General features: G+C 41.3%; 2 protein-coding genes across 3 annotated transcripts; both read right to left on the bottom strand.

Annotated features, from left to right (window-relative positions):
- Window positions 1–259: 259 nt before the first annotated feature.
- Window positions 260–7,901, bottom strand: fam118b (family with sequence similarity 118 member B). Its single transcript, XM_030765927.1, has 8 exons — window positions 7,715–7,901; window positions 6,267–6,381; window positions 5,574–5,826; window positions 3,545–3,772; window positions 2,585–2,713; window positions 1,950–2,244; window positions 1,382–1,444; window positions 260–1,049 (listed from the first exon to the last, which is right to left on the bottom strand). Exons 2-8 carry the CDS (start codon window positions 6,347–6,349, stop codon window positions 1,036–1,038), a joined length of 1,065 nt encoding a protein of 354 aa, XP_030621787.1. The 5' UTR covers window positions 6,350–6,381; window positions 7,715–7,901; the 3' UTR covers window positions 260–1,035.
- A 1,980-nt stretch (window positions 7,902–9,881) lies between these two features.
- ilvbl (ilvB (bacterial acetolactate synthase)-like) lies at window positions 9,882–18,816 on the bottom strand. 2 transcript variants are annotated; one of them, XM_030766033.1, is made up of 15 exons: window positions 18,425–18,816; window positions 17,232–17,433; window positions 16,973–17,100; window positions 16,188–16,326; window positions 15,834–15,945; window positions 15,575–15,674; window positions 15,114–15,211; window positions 14,683–14,819; window positions 14,321–14,455; window positions 13,583–13,697; window positions 13,111–13,280; window positions 12,657–12,727; window positions 12,362–12,433; window positions 11,895–12,000; window positions 9,882–11,357 (listed from the first exon to the last, which is right to left on the bottom strand). In XM_030766033.1, exons 1-15 carry the CDS (start codon window positions 18,524–18,526, stop codon window positions 11,179–11,181), a joined length of 1,866 nt encoding a protein of 621 aa, XP_030621893.1. In that variant the 5' UTR covers window positions 18,527–18,816; the 3' UTR covers window positions 9,882–11,178. The 2 variants fall into 2 exon arrangements, with proteins under 2 accessions (XP_030621893.1, XP_030621894.1); XM_030766034.1 differs by having other exon boundaries at window positions 17,232–17,429; window positions 18,421–18,816.
- Window positions 18,817–20,229: the final 1,413 nt, after the last annotated feature.

Below are 20,229 nucleotides of genomic sequence, written 5' to 3' on the forward strand. Positions count from 1 at the left end.
CGTTAGCACTTTACTGTTTTTATTTTCATTGTCTTACTTCCGTCATTTATTTGCACTGTGTTTGTTTATTAAGAAACTGCTTGTAGGAAGTTCACCATTTAAACAGCAAACAAGACATCCATAAGTCACCAAAACTGATGTTTTATTTTTAAAATAGCACTTATAAATACCTAAACAGAACATCTGGACAAATACAACACGTGCAACTGTAAAAATACAAATGTTTCAAAAAACATTTACAGGTTGAATTATTTTTCAGCACTGGGGCAGCCTAACTGTTGCAGTTAGTTTGCAGCTACTTTGGGCAAGTCCTCATGATAGAGCCCCATTCAAATGGGCACATGCTCAAACACAGTGTTTTATGGACAAAAATCAAAGGTATATTCAATCATACAGAACTTCAAGTAGGTTCAGGGGAGCTTGTAAAGTAAGTAAAATAGTAGGATTCTTTCAATGTTTTTAAGACCCAGAACTTGCCATACATATGCAGAGAGAGAAAAAACAAAGAGCTTGATAGATGTTTTACTTGCAGAAAGGTTGCTGGTGATGTGTAAGAGGTACTGGCGTGTGTGTGTTGTTTGGTGAAAATACAGACTTAATGTCATAGCACTATTCTGTGTCCTTGTGCTTAAGAGACCAGATGTGGCAGTCGGTCATGTCCGTGCCCAAGACTCCTGGTCACTGTGGGGCACGGGACGGTGCTAATCATGCCTTTCAACCCCTCCCATTTTCTCCACCCATTCCGGTGTCCTCCTCCATTCAGACAGTGGCTGTTACAACATCGTGATTTGGTGTTAGTGTGGGTTGGGGTGCTTTCACAGCCAATCACACGGTCTGCTCACTGTTGCGTGAGCGTGGTACCAGTACAGGTAAGTGAGCAGGTAACTATAGCGTAATGACAGTCGGCCCTCGTCTAGATTGAAACGAGTGCGTCGGGGATGTTGATCCGATCCCTACTGAACCCAAGCAGGGCAAAAGAACTCTATGCTGGAGCTGTGGAGGCAAATGCTGAGAGACTCCTACTAGTGTTTTTTGTCACGAGTGGCAGTCTGGACAAAGAGAGAGGAAGAGCTACAGTGAACGTACATTGACAACCAAATCAACTGTTTTCCACTGCTGGAAACCACACCATATTCACCAGCCAGGCAAGAGAAGGAGCGGACACTGAAGAGACAGCCAGACTCAAAACATTAAGCATTTTAACTTGTCCAGGTTTGGACAGGTTGACAGGCATGCACTGAAGGAAACAGGAAAAAAGCAGGGAGAAAAAGAAAAAACCCAAACAAACAGATGCCAAGACATTCTATATTGAGCCACAGTGTTCTGATAAAGACTGGAGCATGCGAGGCAGGCGACACCAAGGACAGATGTGAGTCCTAACCTTGTAGAAGGTTTTTCTGTGTAGTGAAACCATTTTGGTTTTCTTCTTCTTGAGCAGGAGGTCCTGTAAGAATTACAGGTAAAAAAATGAGTCCATTAGTGTGTTACTGTGAAAGCCCTGGGATCTTATTTATTTTTTCATCACATAATTCACTGGGAGATCTGCTTCAGTGCAATCCATGTTACAATCAAAACATCCTGTATGAATCACTAGCAATCTTTTACACTGCTGTTTCAAGCCTGCCTCCACACAAGGTCAAGACACAAAAGCATTATTACGCTATTCGTAATAACTTTAATAAACTATTACTATTTAAGAAACTAGAACCCCGTACATGTGTGCTGATAAACTTTTTCATGTTTTTGTTATTTGAGCACTAAATTATTGTCCATGTCTGCAATACATCTTAATTCCTTGTCATGGGACTTGGCAATGTTTGTACAAGATACATTTTGAAACACATCAATCAGTCAACTGATGCTGACCATGAATCAATACTGGGTCGTAGACACAGCAGCAGAACACACAGTCGGGGTTATACTTCAGTGTTAATATCTGTGCTCCTTACCCCAACCGTTTGTCACATCGCGGTTACAGATCTCATTGGCCAGCCGCTCAAAGTACTCGGGCAGGTCAGCGTACTCGTTCCCGTAGGAGATGACCTTGATGCCCTTGTCCAGCATGTTATCTCGAAGCTTCTTGAACTCGCCCACGTCTTCCCGTCTCACCAGCATGAAGTGCTCCAGGTCAGACTTGTGTTTGACCGCCTCCAGGAACAGGGCCTGGAAGGTGGTGTCGTCCACCGTTCGGCCACAGCCCAGGAACACAAACGACTTTGTCTCGTAGAGCTTCTGGATTTCTCTCTGATAAAAGGACAGCACACTAAGTCAGACTGTCAGCCATTAAACACTAAAACAAATTTATAATCATTATCATCTAACACAGTAACTGTGCCTGGTCACACTGAACAGGTCCAGTGACCTATTTATGAAGCGGTTGTAAGCAAACACTGGGAAGATCTGAGAATGGATGGCTATGAGTGTTGCCTAACAATGGATAGAGCACTGACAACGAAAAAAAAAACTTACTGAGAAGAAATCTACAACAGAGAGAGAGTTAAAAAGCCATTTTAGATGTGTCGAAGCATATGGTGTCGTCTGGAGTATGACTAAGCTCATCGTGAAAGAGAACTGCATCCCTCACCATGACCTCAGTGTTTCTCAGAACGTTCTGGTAGCCAGCAGGGTGCAGCACAATACCACTGGGGTTGGTATAAACACCATGGATGTGTAGGACACTCAATCTCCTCTTCTCCTGGGCCCACTCTAGGACCTACACACACACACAAAGAGTTTCACAGTCCATCGCATCCAATCCTGCACCCAGTAGGTGGGAAGTCAAATCTGGAACCTTTTTTTATTATTAATTTTATTTTTAATGACAGCAATTTTTTCCCCTCAGGTCTCCCTGGGAGACAGTGGATATATGCCACAGTTTAGGACCATGCTCTGGAAAACCACACAGCTGGAGTGAAGAATAAAGTCCAGGAGTGCTGAGGAGACCTACTGTGGACCACACACAGTTCTGTTCTCTCTCATACTTCAACCAACCATAAGACGTAGACTAATGGGCCACGGTGGACGGCGGCTTTGGAGCGGAGGCAGTCTACTTTTAGCATCACAGTCTTGAACATTAATACTGGGCCCCCTCTGTTTCATAGCCCATGCCAGTTATGATCAAAGACAAACGGAGCTGAACTCACTGACTTACACAATATCTGCAATAACGTAAAACATTTGGCCTCAGCTCTTATGTAATGTCACAGACATTGTTCAAGTCATTATCTAAGTTCATTGACAAGTTAATTAAAGAAAAGGTGTTAATTCATTAATAATCAATAAAAACACTGTAATTATTTATGCTGACAAAAACTTCACCTCCATCTCCTGAGTGGAGAAGGGAAAACTGCTCTATCATAGAATACATAAAGTTATAATGATGCTGTGCTAACAATTTATTTCCTGATAGCTGGTACAGCTGGTTTCCTGGTTCAATTAAAGTGCTACACTAAAAAAAGGACTGCATTGTGGAGTGTGTCAGACAGGGTTACTGTGTAAAAAGATTGTGGGCAGGACAAGCTTGAGGGCTCTGACGTGCATTTACCTTCTTCTCATCCGTGAGGTCCAGGGATTCCAGCTTTGTGCCCTGGTGGGCAGCGTAGATCTCCAGCAGGTTGTCAAAGTTGGTGGTGAGGACCAGAGCTCCGCTCTCCATCAGCTGCAGCACAGAGCGCAAGAGATGCTTCCCGGCATGTTCCATCTTACACTCCAGGTCATCAAACACCTCATACAGGCAGTCTTTGAAGAAAGTGGAGCGCACATTTCCTGTCCGCTAAAAACCCAATAATGCCAAAGTCAGCATTGTGACTCAGTGCTAATAAAGCTTTTCAATAACTGTCCAGATAAGAAGACTCTAGAAGTGTTCAAAACCACTGTCATTTCACTTTAACATTGAATAAGAGCAAATTGCATGAAAAATATCACAATGCACAGACAGTAATGTCTCTTAATGGAGCACAGAGTGTGGCAAACTCTGCTTGATGAGCAAAGTCATTAGCACATTACTCAATGGGACTAGGAGGTCTCTTTAAGAACATTCAGTTGTTTCTGTCATTTCCATTAAAAAAGGGCACCGGCCTCCGAAGATAACTCACTGTCTGTGATTAAGCCTTTAGCTGTGGAAAGTAGGTTGGAAAAAGAGTGAGTTACAGTTTGACTGTCTAGGAGATTACTGTGCGTCTATAATGGACTCAATCTCATTACTTTTAGCCAAGTGTTCTACTTCCTGCCTGGCTTTGGCTCCTGGAAACTGAGAGAGAGAGAGAGAGAGAGAGAGCGAGAGAGAGCGAGAGAGAGAGAAGCTACTATAAACTGCCAAGCAGAAAGAGAGGTTGCCGACCTATTCTGCCAAAGGCACGATATTCTGCCCCAGGAAGAATCTCATTTCCGATTTAGCACCAGTCCATTAGTGTGAGGGCCCATAATCGATGCAAGAGGCAAGAAACATGTCAATGAGCCTCTGACTGACACACCAAGTGGTCACATACAAGCATTAAACCCAAGGCTTTCTTTCTGCTCAGTTATGAAGGCCATCCATGTGAAAAAAAAGAAAAAGAGAAAAAAAGAATTAGGTCGAAACACCACTTCACTCTGGAACTTTACATTCCAGTGGTCTGAAAAATACGGCTTTTTAAGATTAAGTTTACTGTGTTTTTTTTTTTCCACGAATCATTCATTAGGTCCGTCTAATCCATACCTCCTTATGCAGCTTTACATTCTAAATAGCTAGGTTAAACTGTTTTTTTCAGACATGAGACTTCTACTCTAGGTCACTTTTATCCCTTTTAAAACTCCCAATGCAACAGCCCTGATTAGCAAAAAGTCTGATGTTTTTCACACAGCTCAGACAATTTGGGTTGGAATGTCAGTATGAATGTTTTGGTGTTCCGTGCTATATGGTTGTGTGAAGGCCTGTAACCGATGGATTGCCATGGAAATTAACAGCTAAACCAGTCCTTTCACTGGCATAAAGCCCAGCAAAGCCTCCTCTGATGGCAGTAGGCTGGGACCCAAACAGCAGGGATTGAGGGCTGAGGTGCAGAAATGAAAACACAGGATAAAACGCAAAGGATTATTTGTTTCTTTTTGTGACAATACTCTGATTTGCCGAAACAAAGCATGTTCTAGCAATGAGCAAGCACAGTGAATGAGACATCCCCTGATAACAGAGGCACGTGGAATTAGGGTTACATAAAAGCTCGTTCTGGACTGAGCTCTCTCGGTATGAGGGGAATGGCCAATATGGACAAATACAGAGTTGTTTTCTTCTTCCAGGCTTTCTGTTGTCCATCCGTTTCTATCTGCACAAGAGATGTTTGCACAACTTATAAACACTGTGGGAGAACCACTGCCTTCAACATGATCAGAAACAGCAGATTTAGAATCATTAATATCTACATGATCTAGCTGAACAAAGACTTCATTAAGACCATTTGGCACAACATCTATGGGCCAAAAATGGATTTTTAGTCCTCACTGGTTTCCATGGAACTTTTGATTCGGTCTTAGCCCGACTCATCCATCAGTTGATAATGTGAGTCTGAGGTTTGCTCATCCTAAAAATGGGCTCTTACCGGAGACAGCTTCTGGATGAGGTCATGAGCAACGTGCACCAGGTTCTTGTCCTCCTGAAGGCTTTTTTGGAACCTTCGGCTCTCCTCCTCTTCCAGGAGGTCAAAGTCATTAGCGGCATCCAGCAGTGCTTGGATCAGTCCCTTCCAGGAGCGTAAGGCAGGCACCTGTGGAGCCACTGCCGAACTTACCCCCGTTCCAATAACCAGCACCAACTCTGGAGCACGTTTGGTCTTCAGGCTGGGCAGTAACTTCCTATTTAGAGCAATGAGAGGAAGAGAGACATTCAAAGGCACCTGAGGCAAAATCCTATCAAATGATCTGTGAATGCATGACTGTGTTTTAACATAACCCTTTTAGTTCTTTTCACAAGAGGTTGCACCATACAATCTCAAAGCACTTGCAGAAAAACTGTCATGTCCAATTCATAACAGGCTCAGACACTGAACTCTTTTATAAGTTTTCATGTCAGTCAAAGCCTGAGGAAAACATGAAGAGCAGCACTGGCATGTCTGCACTTATTACTGTTATGTATTTGCATGACAGCTCAGCAGTTAAAGTAGCGCAGCTGGTTAAATTTCTATTGGGCCGATTTGACAAAACAGGATTAAGAGTGTAGAGCCTTGGAATCTGCTGGCACTGCTACAGGAAACGAGCATATAGAGAGCCGTAGTTTTGCTGGTCAGCACTCTTACCTGGCTTTTTTAGCCACTGCGTCGCCATCCTCGGAGTCCGGGGCAGGTCGCTTCTCTGTCTTGACCGTCACAACAGAGGCCATTCGACTCCCACAAAACAAGTTTAGTCAGACACCTAAACCACACGAAATTTGATTTAATATCTTACCCTACAAAAACAAGCCTTAAAACAACCGGCAAAACTACAGTTGACTTTAAAATTGGTGCCCTCGGCATTCTGACAAATGAACACACTTCATATGTTATCGTTTCCACGAGTTGAGCGTGTTTCCTTCAGAATAAAACCGTTCAAAAGAATTATTTTTTAAGTATCCTTTATTTCAGATTTATTTGATGAAACTGTGTGGCTAAAAACAATCTTGGAGTAAATGAGAATTTGCAACAAATAATTAAACATGAATCCAGACGGGATAAATGAGGAGTGCGTCATCCCCACTTAGGACTGACGCACAACAGCAACACGACTATACACCTTAATGTTTGCTAAGTGTATAAAATGCATTCAAAGTGAAGTGGAAATTCCGACTTTCCTTAACCACTTATTCATCAGAGAAAGCACATCACTGAGTCACGGCCACACTCTTTCACACTGCAGCCAACAGGTGTTGTTCATTTTAAGTGGTTGGTGTTTACTGATGACGTGTATATCGACAGTTCATTTTGTTCTTGAAAATTGAGAATTCATCAGTCTTGCCGTTACTCAGACGGTAATGTTCTTTTACAAACGGTGAAGGCGTTTTAAACTGCACAGTGCAGTTTGTAATCTGCTAATGTAGCAAACTAGCAAAACAATTGTTCGCGCGTGTCTGTAGAAGTGATATTACCCCAGAGGTCTGTTCTCATAATCCTACATTTAAATTATGGACATATAATTGCCGATCAGTCTATTTAGGCTGGTCAACTAGGCGTGCTGAGTAAATACTGATGTTTACCGTTCACCATTTTACTTGTATATGTAGGACAGCACTGGCTAACAATCTTAACTGCTGCACTACTAACTGTTGCTTTGTTTCAGTAAAGTTGTACTGTTAAACCAAGAGTCATAAATAGTCAACACCAAATTCTGTTCGTGGCTAGACGATGTTTGTCATTCATAACTCTGGTTTACGTTCCAAACTGGCGAGTTACACTATGACTCGCTTTACGTAATATTAAGGTTGCTGGCCAACGGCACACAAACTTTGCAATATATGGCCAGACCATTCACAGTGGCTCTTTAGAATGTCTTGGCCACAAAGAAGCACTGAGTTAAAATGGGCCATAGACAACTAAAGGTGCAGCTAGATTCTATGTGACGTCGCTGAAACTTTAGACAGCGTTTTCACTACTTAACTAGGTAGCTAAATTAACCGTGTCAACCACCGCTCGCTAACAAAGCAACTATGTGGTTAGCTAACACAGTAACTTAAATCCTTGTACTGACAGTGGTAATAGCAATAGCGACTTACCGAGATGGCTAACGTTGACTGTTATGTTGCTTTAATTTTACTCGGTGGTAACTTTGCAGTATAATCCAGAAAATGTCATTTACACATTCTGTTGTTTCAGCACTTAGTTATTATCTTTTGTTTAGTTTAGTATCATACTGAAACTTTTTTAGAAATCCAAGCAGAGTCGTGGGCTAACTGGTAGCTGTGCCTACGACTCCCTTTACGTACACAACCTGTTCGGTAGACATGCGAATCGTCCTCTGAATGGCTCAGCGGCCGCTGTAGAGAACTCGGGGAGGGAGAGAGGTGGGGGATGATGATGCCATAAGCCACCGCACGTTCTAATCGGCCTCAATCCCATTGTCATGCTATAAAAATAAGCGCTGCACACAGGAGCGATAGACTGAACAACTCAGTTAGGTTACATGAACAAATCTAGACCTTTCTTTCATCTCCAACCGCTTTATCAAGAAAGATCCAAGGGATATTCTGTGACCAGTCCATTTAAACAAGGGTACATAACATAAGACCACTATACTGTAGCAATTAAATACTGTTAAATGTAATTCTGTGTATGTTATCATATATATAATAAATCATGTTTCAATTTAAAAAACTGAACGCTAAAGTCAGTCATAGTTCATGCGGTTTTAAAGTTATTTTAACCGGAGCATGCCAATGGGCGTAACGCGGGGTTGTGAGTGAACATATGGCGAGTTTTGAAAACAGGACTTCTAATGCCCTTTGTAATTGTCCAGTGTCCCACCAAAACTAAGCCATGTCCGCACTTAACTGAATGTTATCCACCATAAACTAGTTTATGGCAGGGAGCAGATTCAACAAGAATATGTCTGTTAAATGAAGCAGCAGTAGTGTTTATGGCCGTTTTCATGGAGACATAGGTGTGCTGCACAGAATTTGCAAGGACGCGCGTTAGAGAAACAAGATGCTGCTGAACCATTAGCAACCGGTTCATTCCTAACTTTTTCAACAATGTGTGTCTTGCTTTACTGTAACTACATGCATCCACGCCACTGTATATGGGTTTGGTTTGATAGGGTGCCGTATACCATGGAACGTTGTTTGGTCAAATGAAATAACTGGAGGGCTTCCCTTATGGAGAATTACTCTGACTCTGACATTTAAAAAGAAATCATGGAAACTGTCATATGTCAAACTTGGCACTGGTTGTTTTTTTAATTAGCTTATCCTTTAAACATTCATGTCTTCACATCTCTTGCTTATTTTATCCATTCTTAGGATCTTTCAGACGAATTTCAGACTTCGTGTAATGAAGCTGACCTAATATTCTCTTGCCTCATAAAGGTAACGAGGGAGGGAGCGGAGTGTGTTTCTCCAAAGCTTGAAACCAATAAGGGAAAGGAAGCACCTGCAGGGTCATGTCACATGTCAGCAAGTCATTACTACAGCCTTGGAATATTTCAGACAGGTAAAGAATGCGGTTTTTCCACCAATCCCGACATAGCGTTTCTTTCTTTTTTTTTGTCCTCGTCCAAAACCGTATTAAGTTGATACTACGGGAACAGTTTGTTCCTTAGTCAGTTGTTAAGGTCGGAACATAAGTGGGACTGAGGGGCGTTATAACAGGCTTCGACAGCTGACCTGATATGTTTGCTGAGGTAAAAAAAAAAAATTGAAAACGATTCATGCTCCCCTGCCGTTATACCTTGCTGTTTGTTAAGAGGAACTTAAGCTTTGCTGAGCAGTGAACTGTAAATCATTGGGGAGTTTCTGACACCATGTCACAGCTACATTATTTCTTTTAAAAAATATTGCCACCTGTAAGACGTTTTTGCAGGATATATACTTTACAGACTCGATTAAAGAGAAACGAAACTTTTTTAAACGCAGAGTAACTTCATAGCTTGGGCTGCTGCTGGCTTGGTTTCTGAGGGGTTGTGTAACGGACTGATGCTTCAGGGCTGAGAGCCGTATTGTTTTGAATACTTGAGAAAGGAGAAATCGGACATGGCTCACAGTATCAACTCTTGGTTTTTGTCTTGCTTGTTATGTGCTCTGAGCTGTGTTTCCACATTGTTAACAATCACAACTAAAGACCAATATTTGCTAGGTCTACGAACATTAGAGAAACTGAAGAGTACGGTGTGCCACCTACTGGTGAACAAATGACACTGCAACAGATGGAATTGGTCAGCAGCACACTTCCGGATTTTATTGACTTGCATGAAATGTTGCACATGCCGTCAGTAAATACTTTAAAGTTTAACATGACACTTGATGTAGCTATATTGGTGCAACAAAACCTATTTCTGCTTGAACAGAAACCAATGTAATTTGTCCTGTGTATTTAGAAGGAACATTCTGTCTAGGAACAGAAGAGAGATCCTCTTGCTGCACATTACCGAGCATTTTTAATTATATTAATGTTTCAAATCAAAGGTAACATTTGCAACAAATCTCTAGTTTAAAGCACCCATTACATTGCAACAAAATGTGAATTAGTAATTAGCATGTCCCTACAGTGCGTTTGTGTCCAGCCTGATTAGATAGTATATGAATGTCAAACAAACCTGGAGGTGTTAGAGCATGTCTGTGCTTAAGGTCCTAGGCTGCCACTCCTTATCCAAATAAACAGTCACTGCAGGTCTCATACTCTCACAAATCTACATCCCAGTTATTTCCTTCACTATAAATAAGGCACCCAAACCTGTTATTTATCATGAGACAATTTAGAAACTTTTCAAATTATCAACAATTAACATATTAATCATTTTACAAATATTTGCAAAAGCAAACAAAAACAAAAATGAAAAAGGGCTTGGTAGAGTGCAGTGTTTCCCATGAGTCAGGGGCATGACAACTGTGGACTCTGGATGCCACTGACATGTTTGGTGTTTGTGTACTGTAAACGTGTGGACAGATTTTACAGTATCAGAAAGCTACAGGGATTTAGTCCTTAGTCAGTTTAGTCTCAGTGCATTAAGACTCACTGAAATCAGCAAAGATGCAGAAACAGATCAGTGGATGGAGCTACTGCTGTCACTCTAATTTTTCATGTCGGCTATATTCATGAGGTTTTCTATTTATTTATTTTTTTCAAAATCTGGTCAAATTTTAGGTGATCACTTAAAATACTTGAAATGTTCTTCTATCATTTAATTTTGCTGAAAAAAAACATAAACAAAAATCTTTCCTGGCAAGACACAAACAACCCAGGAGTTCACTTCCAGTTCAAGCTCTTTGCATTTTAAATAATTCTTATGATTAATAAAAATAACTTTGGTGATGTGATGAGGGCCTGACAGTTTGATATTCAGTTTTCTGTTGGGAAAGGAGTTCCACATCATTTTACACACATCCATATCCCTTCCTCTCCCAGATCCCTTTTTTTTTTTTTTTAACTTTAAGTGAAATAATTTAGTAAAAGTGTGGATCTCGATCTGTTTTCGCAGCATTTTGAAGGCTTTGGGGTTTTTAGGCAGGTTGGTGCACAGTGAGTTTTACACAGAGATTGAACCCTCTCTGAAGTTAGTCTTTCCAATGAGCACGTTCAACAGCACAGCACTGCCTGCCCGGCACTCCCGCTGAGCCTCCCCTATGATGTCGTCAAGACGCGACTCATCGTCCCGGCCAATCAGATATCCTTTGCCTCCGTACCCGTCCGCCACAATGTGATAATCTGAGAGCCAGGATAAAGAACGGGATTCTGAATGACCACTGTCTCTTCTCAACCAGCGTGCACAGCAGCCGTGCACATAAAAACATTCTCAGCGAATCAAGACAAAATCACCGAGCTTTATTTATAAGCTGTACATAAGCACTATATCCATCCTAAACCATGAGTGTGTCACTATTTCTGTAAAAAATAGCCAGCATTTACAGAATTTTGAATTTGGTATGGAAATATGTATATATCAATACAAAGTTCAGACTGTGCTATTCTGACAGGGCTACACTTCTCTTTTGTAAGCACATGCATTTTTCAAGCAGTAAACTGACATGCCACATTAGTGTGTGTGGCCAATGAGATGATGTGGTTGCTTTAAATGACTGAATCAAGGCCTGTCTGACAGTCTTTTTTAGCAGGGTGACAAAACAACATTTCATACAACAGAGAGTATACCTTCTTCATTTGTTTCATCAAAGGCAGTAAGAGTGGACTGACACAGGAAGAAATATCTCTTAATTGAAACTGTTGGAAAGGTGATACACTGACCTGTAAATGCTAACCCACAGGCAACATTACTGCCCAGTATGGGCACCTGCTCCCGGGATATCTGACTCCAACAGGCATCATTCCCCACCAGGGCTATAACAGGGGTCTGAAAGAGCAGAGAGATAATGTTTTAAAAAGAAAAAGAAAAAAAAAACATGAGTATCCAAAAGTCCACAAATCTCCAATTCTCCTTCATTTTAATGCTAAGCTGAAAGCAACCACTGTTTAATGTTCTGTTGATAAGTTATTGTGCTTAGTTATGATGTGCACTCTAACGCACCACAACAACATCCTTTGCTATTCTTCATTAATTTATAACAGGTGCTGTTGTCATTTCCTCATTTCTCATAAACATCTGAGTGTTGGCCTCGGCTCTGAGACAATGCCAGTTCTGCACACTCCAGACAGTCTTGTTCTGTGTGTTGGGTGCAGTTGTTAGGGATAGCTTCAGGGTTGCTAGGGCCTACCTTGTGTCGCGTGAAGGTGTCAAATTCAGCTACACTGTAGCCTAAGGAACCGTCACCATAAATAATCCACACCTGTGAAAGAAATTAAGTCAGCAAACAGAGGTGGAAAAAAACTATTTTATTTATTTGGATACTGTATTTGTTTGTATAATGCAGTGCCTCAATCTTGGGACACAGCACTGGTGTGAGTTTGAATATAAAAAAAATGCTGACTGTAGATAAGAGAAAGGCAGCTGTTTCAATGTCAGGTTTTCTGTGCCTGAATTTAGCCTCACTAGACTGGTTTTGGTCTCACCTCCGACTCAGGTCGGCAAAGCTTCGCCCCCAGAGCGAATCCTCCCCCCACACCCAGAGTCCCAAACGCACCTGAGGTAAACACACAGGGCTGAGGTCATACACATAGCTAATGTGTTTACAAGGTTAGGTAACACAACCTGTAAACAACACAGTTCAAGGTGATGTTTACCTATCACAAAAAGATTATATTTTATTTATATATATATATATATATATATATGTGTGTGTGTGTGTGTGTGTGTGTGTGTGTGTGTATATGTGTATGTGTGTGTAATGTAACCTGGTCTACGTGTTGTTTTACTAAATGCTTGTCTGATTTTTATGCTGTTGACAAATTTCCACCCTGGTGGACAATAAAGATATTTTCTATTTTACTCTACTCTATATAAGCACCCTACTGGCACAGAGTATGAGGGCTGAAAGAGACTGGTAGTATTCTGCTGGGTTCTGACCTGGGTCCAGCCAGCGGAGTGGGCCTCGCGGTTTCAGTATGTAAGCACCACTTCCCACAAAGTCTCCCCCATCTGCCACAATGATACTGTCCTCAGCCATCAGCTCATCCACACGGTGCAGTACGCTTAGAGGGTTCAGGTGTCTCTCTGTTTTCTCCTCTGCCTTTGCACTGAGTGAGGAAGAAAAAACACAGGAACATCCTCAAACACAGGTCTAAAAATAAAGCTGCTGGACACTGCTAGGAGATTATGATATAACATTCACTGTTATGTTATCTGGGACGTTAGACACGTGAAAGATACATTTTATAAATTCATTTTAGAATTTCATAGATGTGCTGAGGATAACATGGCAGTATAATTCAGCAACTGCAATAACACCAATGCAATTATCTGTCCTTTTCCCATTACAGATGCATTTTTATACTGTTTAATAATGAATGAGCAGGGCGTGATGTGTTTGGGTGAATACCGGTTGGCTTTCTCTTTGGTGAAATCTCCCTCCTTTAGGCTGCGGGGCCAGTCCTCAGGACATCTGTGACCTTTCAGGCCTTTGGACAGATGCAGCAGGAAGGAACCAGCATCACCTAAAAAACAGAGAAAAGTAGGGACCACGTTTACTATAGTAAAACCTGACTTCATCTTCATAAAAAATCTAAGAAAATGTATCAGGAAAGAAAAGATTTGTGAATCATTTAATTGGCAAATCAAATAATAATTAAATAATTAATCAACTACTCAATGGTCAGACAACTTTTTTACCACAAGCTCACAAGCTTCAAAAAGCACATGTGCTCTCTCTCTCTCTCTCTCTCCCACTCCCTTTCATATGCGTGTGTGTGTGTGTGTGTATATATATATATATATATATCTACACATACATACATATATATGTGTGTGTGTGTGTTTAAAGGTCACATTGTACACAGAAACACACAAAACAGTCAGGCTCACGTTCGAATCAGTCAATCAAAACCATTGGCAAACCTGGTCAAGTTGCAAGTTGTACTGTTACCAACTGAGGCCAGGACCCGAGGTAACACAACTAGCCATATACTAATCATCAGACTGTGGTGGACATTTTTTAATAAAGTAACTTCCTATGTTTCAGACGTATTTGAAGTTCACTAAGTCATGAACCTGAGATTGGATACACAGGTAGATGAGGTGTGCTGGTGTGTTGTGGTGTCGTTAGCAAGTTGCCACTTACCCTGAATGGCCACTGTGGGTTTCCAGAACATGTCAGAATTCTTCAGCAGCTGATTCCTGTCTCTGTTGACAGCAATGATTTTACTGCGTCGGTTCAGCACTCTGCCGTAGCTCAGCCTGAAGTCACACACTGTGCCTGTCAAAACAAGTGTTTTTGACGCTCGTTTAGTGTTAATTAAAAAAAAAATTAGGAAGAAAGACCTATCCCACTAATCTGAAGACAAATACTTGAAAACGTTTTGCAGTAGCTGTCTGTCAGCTCACACTGTACACTCATACTGATAATGGACATGTCAAAAGACTGACAATAAATGATTTTCGAGTGTTATAATAATTCATGGAGTAGGTGGCGCTGTCTCTCACCTGCCAGCAGTACAAGGTCGGCCTCTTTCAGGGCATCTCGCCTGTTCTGCCTAATGTGCAGAGGACTGTCCTTACCCAGCATCCCACGGGACATACCGCCAAGGAAACAAGGGATACCCAGAGCTTCCAGAGCTTTTCTATAATAGGATGAAAATCAAATTATTCAAAACTGAGCACACCACTCACCTGATCCCACAAGCCTTTTAATCAAGAGTACTAGCAATGACTCCTCGGTTAATGTATCCAGTACCTCTTGCAGAACCATCACATGCAGATTAGAGGATGGGGAGGTTAGGAAAGGTATAGCATTTAGGTTGATGTAAGAGAATACAGTAAGGGTTGAAAGACAGATACAGAGATGTTTTTGTGCTACATTGACCTTAATGTTTTTTAAACATGACGTCAATACTGCACATAGAAACCCTACTAACCTGACGTCTTCCGCAGGTGTTGGAGGTAGTGTGGCTTGGCTGCCTAACAAAATAACCGGCTTCTTGGCTCGACTAACCAGTTCCACACACTTTTGCACCTGAGAAAGGGAGAGGTTAGCAGGGTTTTAATCTGACTAATGCACAATATGATGTTTTTAGCAGTGATCGCTACTGAAAGCTTTTCCACATAACCAGATCTTTTTTGTTCAAACATCCTGTAGTTCGGGCTTGGTAGATGGGTCGATTTTCTCACAGAGAGAAACTGGAGTTTGTATGACTGGTCCCACAGAGTGCAACCTAGTGCTTTACAAGCACCATCTTATGGAGTGCAGACATGCCCCTTTTTGTCATAAATATGTCAGAACTTGCCAATTAAGTACTGAACTAAAGGGTATGATGAGGATGAGGATGATGATAATGACGACGATGATGATGATAATATTAAGATATGCAGGCCTCACCTCCTCATCTGATGCCTGGGGGATGTGCACAGGAAGTGGAGAGACATCTCGAGGTTCCCAGGCTCCCGCAAACAAATTTGTTAAGTGATTGTGAAGGTACCTAAACAAAGAAATGCAAGAGCTTCACTCGTATATTTATAAATACTTATGAGTGAAAACAGAAAGATATTTACTACATGCATGAATACAGGAGGTAAATATACGTGATATATCCATAATAATAAGTTAACATGAGACAAAGGTTACAACACTCACATACCATGCAATGATGTTTCCCATCAATCCTTTGGGAGTGTTTTTTGGAGCGAATTCTTTCTCGACCAAGTGATATGGGTAAAGTGTGTCTATGGGAAATTCTATAAACACTGGGCCTACAAAGCAATGAACACAACAACTCAACAAATACAGACCCACAAAAAAAAAAGAAAATATCATCAAAACAGACAATTCTCATTACATGCATATATAACAAAGTGACTGAAAAATTGTGGTTCAAGATGGTTTATGACAACAATGTTTAACACTTTATATAACAATGACTTTATAATAATGATTAATTTACTTTTTGCAAATATTTTAATGTTTTACTCGTTTAGTACGACCATAGGTTTACCTGGAGTTCCAGACTGAGCCATGGCCAGTGCTTTCCTCACCGTGGGAACAATCTCCCTCACCGTTCTCACTGAGGCACAGAACTTACACAGCGGCTTAAAGAGCGACATCTGGTCAATGTCCTGAAGGGCACCTCTGCCCTACAAACACAACACACAGGTTAACTGACAACACTGGTGTCAGTGTTAGACTCTCCCATAAAACACAAATAAAACAAACACACACACACACACACGCTCCAGGTAGAATACACTAAGCTAATGGTTTTGTTTTTTTCTTGTGGCCTTTTTTATAACTGTTAAGATCTGTCAAGAACAAATTACTTTTTGGAAACTATACCCTGAAGGGAGGAAGGGGCGTGGGAAAAATCGAACAACAAAGAAAACAGATGCTGAAAACTAGGTGCTCTGTTACAATATCATTTACTTAACTTACAGTCCAATAAACATTGGAACCTGTGTCAGCACTGATACTCCTCTGGAACAACCTTACAGGGGAGCACATGAACCCTGAGCCAATGTGCTTTGGGTTCCAAACCCCCAACCCCCAGTAACCAGGCCTGTTACCTCACCACTACATCATTTCTACTTCTCAGAAATGACACTCCCCTGTATCATATTATTCACCCTGTTACATATGTAATGTTTCACATAATGGTAAGCACACCGTGCATATAATGGTCTGCTTACCATTTACAATTGTTTGTGTTTCATTAAGGTTAAAGGTGTAATTGTGAATTGTAAAGGGTGTTATTGTGATTAGGTCATGTATTATGCAAATACTGACTTGTAGGAGAGTGGCCGCTGCTCCGCCTATCAGGAGCAGGGGTGATTCAGCCATCTGAGCATTTTTCACTGCTGTCACTGTGTTTGTGAGTCCAGGTCCTGCTGTCACTGCTGCTACACCAACGGTGCCTGTGTGGAGCGGGGAATGCATAGTTTTATAACGACCAAAAGAAAACTACGTTTATCTTCCGTCACATTTTTTTTTAAAGTCACAACTTAAATAGTACGATACTTTGCGCTCATTTTTAGTCCAGCCTTACCTGACAGTCGGGCTACGGCGTCAGCAGCGAAAACGGCCGTGGCTTCATGCCTGGTGTCTACAACTTGGATGCCTAGCTTCTCACAGGCCACCAGGATGGGCGAGATGTGTCCTCCCACCAAGGTGAAGACGAACTTGACCCCATGTGCACGTAGCACTTCCGCTACACTTTCCCCGCCGTGGCGAGGGCTCTTTCGCTCTGTCTGTGAGGAAGATACAGCTCAGTTAGTATTGCATGTGTCCAGTGAATCTTCCTGTAGCCTTGATAATGGTCACTGCAAGGCTACAGTACACTTAAACCTATTCATGGACGAGAGTGTCTACAAGAGTAGCCTCAGAGGCCATATTCAGTTGTATAGACAGTATGATAACGGTATTTGGGTCATAAGAGCTATTAACCACTGGGCTAAATACAACGTTTTTTGACTTTGGTGTCATGGAATGAAACTTTTATGAGCAAAACTCTTGGACGCAACCTCTGCCCCAGATAGCTTTGGTTTGGAGATAGTAGAAGATATCAAAACAGAGTGGGCTGTTACACATTAGTGGCGATCTGTGCATGACCCATAGACTGGAGGTTTAAGGAAGAGTGATGCAAGAAGGTGATGATTACATATATGGCCTACTGTCAGTCACAACTGTCAACGAGACACTGACATTTCCTGTAGTTGTGTGCCACTTGATACAGTATGTTAACAGTACCTTCAACTGTTTACAAGATGTCATGAAAACGGACAAAATTCTCAAAAATTGTCATATTAGAAGACCTGTGGGTGTGTTTTTCACGGCTGACTGGTCTAAGGTAATATCTGCAAGATAATAAAGGATTGCTCTAAAAGGCTCTGTTCAATGAACCAGATTCCTTTGTGTTCTTAGCTACGCGGCTGTTCAAAGTTTGGTCTTACGCAAGATGAATCGCTTCCGTGTGTCACCCATATCAAGACATGAGTATCTAACGGTGTAACCGGTCCTAGAGGGGGCTAGCAGGACTGAATGGTTTAGGGAGAAAGTAATGACAATATAACAAGTTTTTCTGCAAAGACTAAGGAAGCATCTTCACAATCAAGTTCGAGAACCCAGTTACAAACTGCCACTACCATGAACAAACTTTTGAAAAATGCGACATAATCCAAAACTGACAAGCTTGTAATACAAATAGGCAGCAATCTTCCAAATATTTTCACTTTGACTTACCTTGTGAAACAGCTGATACAACAAACCAAGTTTATATGCTGCAAACACAAGTCCACCCACACAGATTCCAAGCAAGCATCCCGAAGCGGTGACGATGTCCATATCTCCGTAATATCAGACTGATCTGGGGTCGAATCTAGGATCTTGATCACGGTAACAGGTAGCTACCAAACCCCAAAAGCTTTAGCTGTCGAAATTTCTAAACAAAAGGAAGAATTATTCGGGCCTCCTCAGCATAAAAACTACCAGACAAGTTAGCTTTCTTGCACACAGAAAGCTTGTCATTCGTCTGCCAGCTGGCATCTTATGTTGCCATGTTTCCCCCAAAATTAACAAATTTACAGTGTCCCAATGTAACCTACAAGACGGCACCACCGGGGAAGGGATAGTGAATCTTCCCCAGTATGACCAATAAATATTATTGCCCTCTACGCACACCTCTGTTCCGTTTTTTCCGCAGACTGCGTTGATTCATAATTGATCCTATGCAACTTTTTTTCCTAGCTGGTGTTCGAGAATCACAGTACAATTTACGCAACTTATGACACGCAACTTATTCGACCAATAGGCAGCCGAATAACAGCAGGGGCGTGGCAAACCGTTTTTATCTGAAACTGAATGTAGAGTGAGGCTACCTGGAGGTCTCTGTGTTTCCTTAAGGCATTCATGATGAAATCTGATAACCCAAAGGCAATAAAGTGATAAGGAGTAGTGGCTAGAGAATGGGTTAAAGGTTCTACCATTTATTTATGGTCCGCCATTCCACAATTACACTTCACATTTACACACTATAATTTAGGAATTTCACTAATAAATACGTATGCATGTAATCCACAGAGTATACACAACGTTTTATCATCTATTTGAATTCCACATTCCACGTGATGTCAGTCAGAGCTCGTCGGCATGTTGTTGCCGGGATGTAAATGCAAGGGAAGTTTGGCCAAGAGCTACTATATGCACATGATCAAATCTCAGAACCCCATATTGTAAAATCTTTCAGAAACACATCTAATACCACATTCTGATGACGTAGCTTTAGATGTGGATTTTGCCCCAGTTCGTCACAGAACTTGCACTCATGGACTTTGTGCTGCATGACAGGGGCTTTTGGCTCTTCCCCTATCATGTATAAGATCTCTCACTACGTGTCTTATTGTTCAGGTACTGCACATACAGACCCCCATTAAAACACTATGGAATTCAACAAAACAGAGAGGAAGAGAGAAGAGGCAAATACAGTAATGTGAAGTAAAGCATTCAGCGAAGCATTAAAAAAACAGAATCAAGATTGTAGAATTAATTAAACAAATTAAATTAAAACAAATTGCATAAAAGTCTAGACCATAATCAAATGAAATAAGACAGAAAAGAATGAAATGTGTTATTTGTTTACAGTGACAATGAGCAGACAATGAGTATGAAAGAGTAGCACACTATCTAGCGAGGCTAGCAGATATTTACCAAGTTCAAACTTTTCTTCCTATAATGGCCCAGATGGACAGACAACAAATGTTACTGAAATTGTAAGCAATATCTTCAAGAAAACTGTAACACTTCAGAAAGTTTTAATCACTGAAATAAACATTAGAGGGTCAGACCATTCTTACATTTTTTTGATCACTGACAATACACTGATATGTGAATTAGTCTGTCAACATGGAGCTGGTATTTCAGGGTTATATATTTATATAAGGGCTTTATGAGTTGTTGTATTGCATCAGAGTGTATGCATTCTGGAGCCAGGCTGCTTTGCACAGAGCTGAGTGAGAGATTACACCTGCATTCAATAGAGTCAGCACTTA

Source organism: Chanos chanos, chromosome 2, assembly GCF_902362185.1.
Source record: "Chanos chanos chromosome 2, fChaCha1.1, whole genome shotgun sequence".
NCBI classification, from domain to species: Eukaryota; Metazoa; Chordata; class Actinopteri; order Gonorynchiformes; family Chanidae; genus Chanos; species Chanos chanos.